Consider the following 2,500-nt stretch of genomic DNA (forward strand, 5'->3'; position numbering starts at 1 on the left):
TTAGCTCAATCGGCCATTCGTTTTGAGGACCTCATTTGAAGGATGGCGGTTGTCAGTGTCCTAAATTCTAGTCATCTCTTAAGTTTTTGCCCTTGCCACACGTCATGCTTTTACATTTTGGAGCAATTTGTTGCTTCTTGCATAAATCTCGGCACGATACCAAAAATAAGCAACCTAAAGCTTGCAACATCTTCGCCCTGTCCTTGTATAACTTTCTGAAGCTACTACTAGCTGAGCTTCAAGGGCAGTCTGGCTGTTCCGCAGCTAAAACAGATTTTATGTTCAAGCTAACATATGGACGAAAAAACTACATCTGGTAGATAACAAAATGCAACTCAATGCAAACAATGAACAGCGCTGGTTGTCGAAAACAACAATAACAACAGCACTCCAACAACCAGCCTGCATTTTTTTGAAACTTCACTGACGGTGTCACCTGTCTACTGGGTTTCCCTCGTGATTGCCCAGCGCCGGGTAGATGGGGACTCCTGGCAGGTACTTCTCGAGGGACTTAACCGTGTACTCCATGATGTCCAGGTTACTCGCCCGTGACGTGTTCCACACGTCGTGCGCCACCATGTCCCCCGTCCAGATGACGTAGTCGATCTACATGCAAGGCGTCGCTCGTATGAGACACTGTCAGGTTTGTGAGAGTCACTGAGATCACTGTGCGTTTCGCTGCCGCTGTGTGTTCGCTGCTTCTCGAAGCACCTTTGTCGTTTCCATGGTTGACCAATTCATTTCTAGAGTTGACTACAATGTGATAAGCGTCCCTATTTGTCGCGCATATCCTGCTGTAAAAATGAAGGCACCCTAATTGCACTGGCCTAAAACGGAGGGATTTTGTTTATTAAATCACGCGAATTAACGCTGTTTGGAGAGGGAGAAAGGAGAGCAGCTTGAGCAAAAGAGCGAGATCGCAGCGCCTGCAGAACAATCGTGGGGGACGCTCAAGCACGCTCTTTCCGCCACTTTTCCAAGCAACCCTGCTACCGTGGCTTCGCTGTAGACGCAGCGGATGCCCGGAACAACTATGCAGTACGAAATAAATTGTGTGGCTTTACGAGCCGAAACCACGATCTCATTACGGCAATGCCATTAGGACAAAAAAAGAAGAATCACGGGTTTCTAAATAAGCCAGAACGTTAAAACTTGACGACAGATTGCACTTACGATTCCGCCCAATTTGCTTCTTAAAGTTTCTGAAACGTAGAGTTCTCTTGCACCATTGGGAAACGTAGCTGATAGTGGCAGCGTAACGCTTTCGGACGCTTGCTGAAGAATTTTTGTTGCAGAAACTGTATTTGACCAACACGCACTTATCATCGCACAAAAACTTGAAGCACCATTTCTTTTTCTTTGCAAAAGTTTAACTCACCAATATGCCAGAGAAGCGGTCCCAGTATTACGCCGCTGTCAAAGCACACTAATGATGCGCCTGACTACTTGCATGTTTGACCTACTCCTGAAGGCCGATTCAATCCGCGTATTTGAAACAGTGCCTACACATTACCCAAATGACGGCCCTAGTTCTCCTAAAATATAAAAAAGTTGCCCGGCTTAGTCTAACGAAGGCACCGGAAAAACAAACCAGTAGCCTTGTAATACGCGTGGAAATAGGGAAAAACCAACGGTTACGTAATTATTTTGCAACGCTTTCATTTAAAGCAGAAACACGAACATTACGCAATTTATTACACTTAAAATTAGCTTTATCTTCCAGAATCTGATGTTCGTACCTCGTTCAGTTGTTGCAGGAGTCTGGGAAACATTTCAAAACGCGCCAGTATCACACCTGGAAACAATTTAATAAATAACTTTCCGCAGAAGTTTTGATGATGAAGCCTATAAACATTAAAAAGTTATCACTGGCCACTGGGAACAGATTTCGTACTACAAGGAACTATAAACACTGCGCCTCCCACTTAGGTGAGCGGTGAAACAAAAAAAAACCAATAAGTGCCTTGTATGACGCATAAAAATTTCGAGAAAATACTGAGTGCTCAGTAATTACTTTCAAAACACATAAGTCGCCTACACGGTTCAAACTATTGGTATACGTTGGTCATAAAGCGGCCCCATTTCCTCAAGATATGAAATCTGTGCTGTTCTTGCTCTTGTCGGGGAACACGTGCTAGTGTAACTCTTATGTAGAAACATCCTAGAATTAAAATCGATAGACACAGTCGAAGTGGCACATGCCTATAGAAGATATTTTCAGCGTTGGGATGGTATCGTAATAGTTCTGCACATCAGACATGGTCATTCTCACAAATATACCTTTCATAGGTTTTGATTAAAGAATTAAATGCGATAGTCAGAATTGTAAGAAGTTTTACCTGTTTGTTTGCATTTTTGATCGCGGTAATGGAGAGACTGCAGCATTGTCGACTATCTCTGGACAGTCATTTACGAGTTCCGGTATTCCATAATCGAACGACATCAGGATGTAAGGCATGCTATCATTGGGCTTATTATGATAGTTTATCCAAAACCTTCC

At 43.4% G+C, this 2,500-nt stretch overlaps 1 protein-coding gene across 1 annotated transcript in view; it reads right to left on the reverse strand.

The window, feature by feature from the left end:
* The window catches only part of LOC142584737 (sphingomyelin phosphodiesterase-like), a 128,552-nt gene that overhangs the window by 100,135 nt on the left and 25,917 nt on the right, over positions 1-2,500 (reverse strand). Inside the window, exon 6 of the mRNA XM_075694962.1 lies at positions 437-606. Coding sequence (XP_075551077.1) covers positions 437-606 — 170 coding nt within the window. The remainder of the gene's footprint in view (positions 1-436; positions 607-2,500) is intronic.

Source organism: Dermacentor variabilis, chromosome 6, assembly GCF_050947875.1.
Source record: "Dermacentor variabilis isolate Ectoservices chromosome 6, ASM5094787v1, whole genome shotgun sequence".
Lineage (NCBI taxonomy): Eukaryota > Metazoa > Arthropoda > Arachnida > Ixodida > Ixodidae > Dermacentor > Dermacentor variabilis.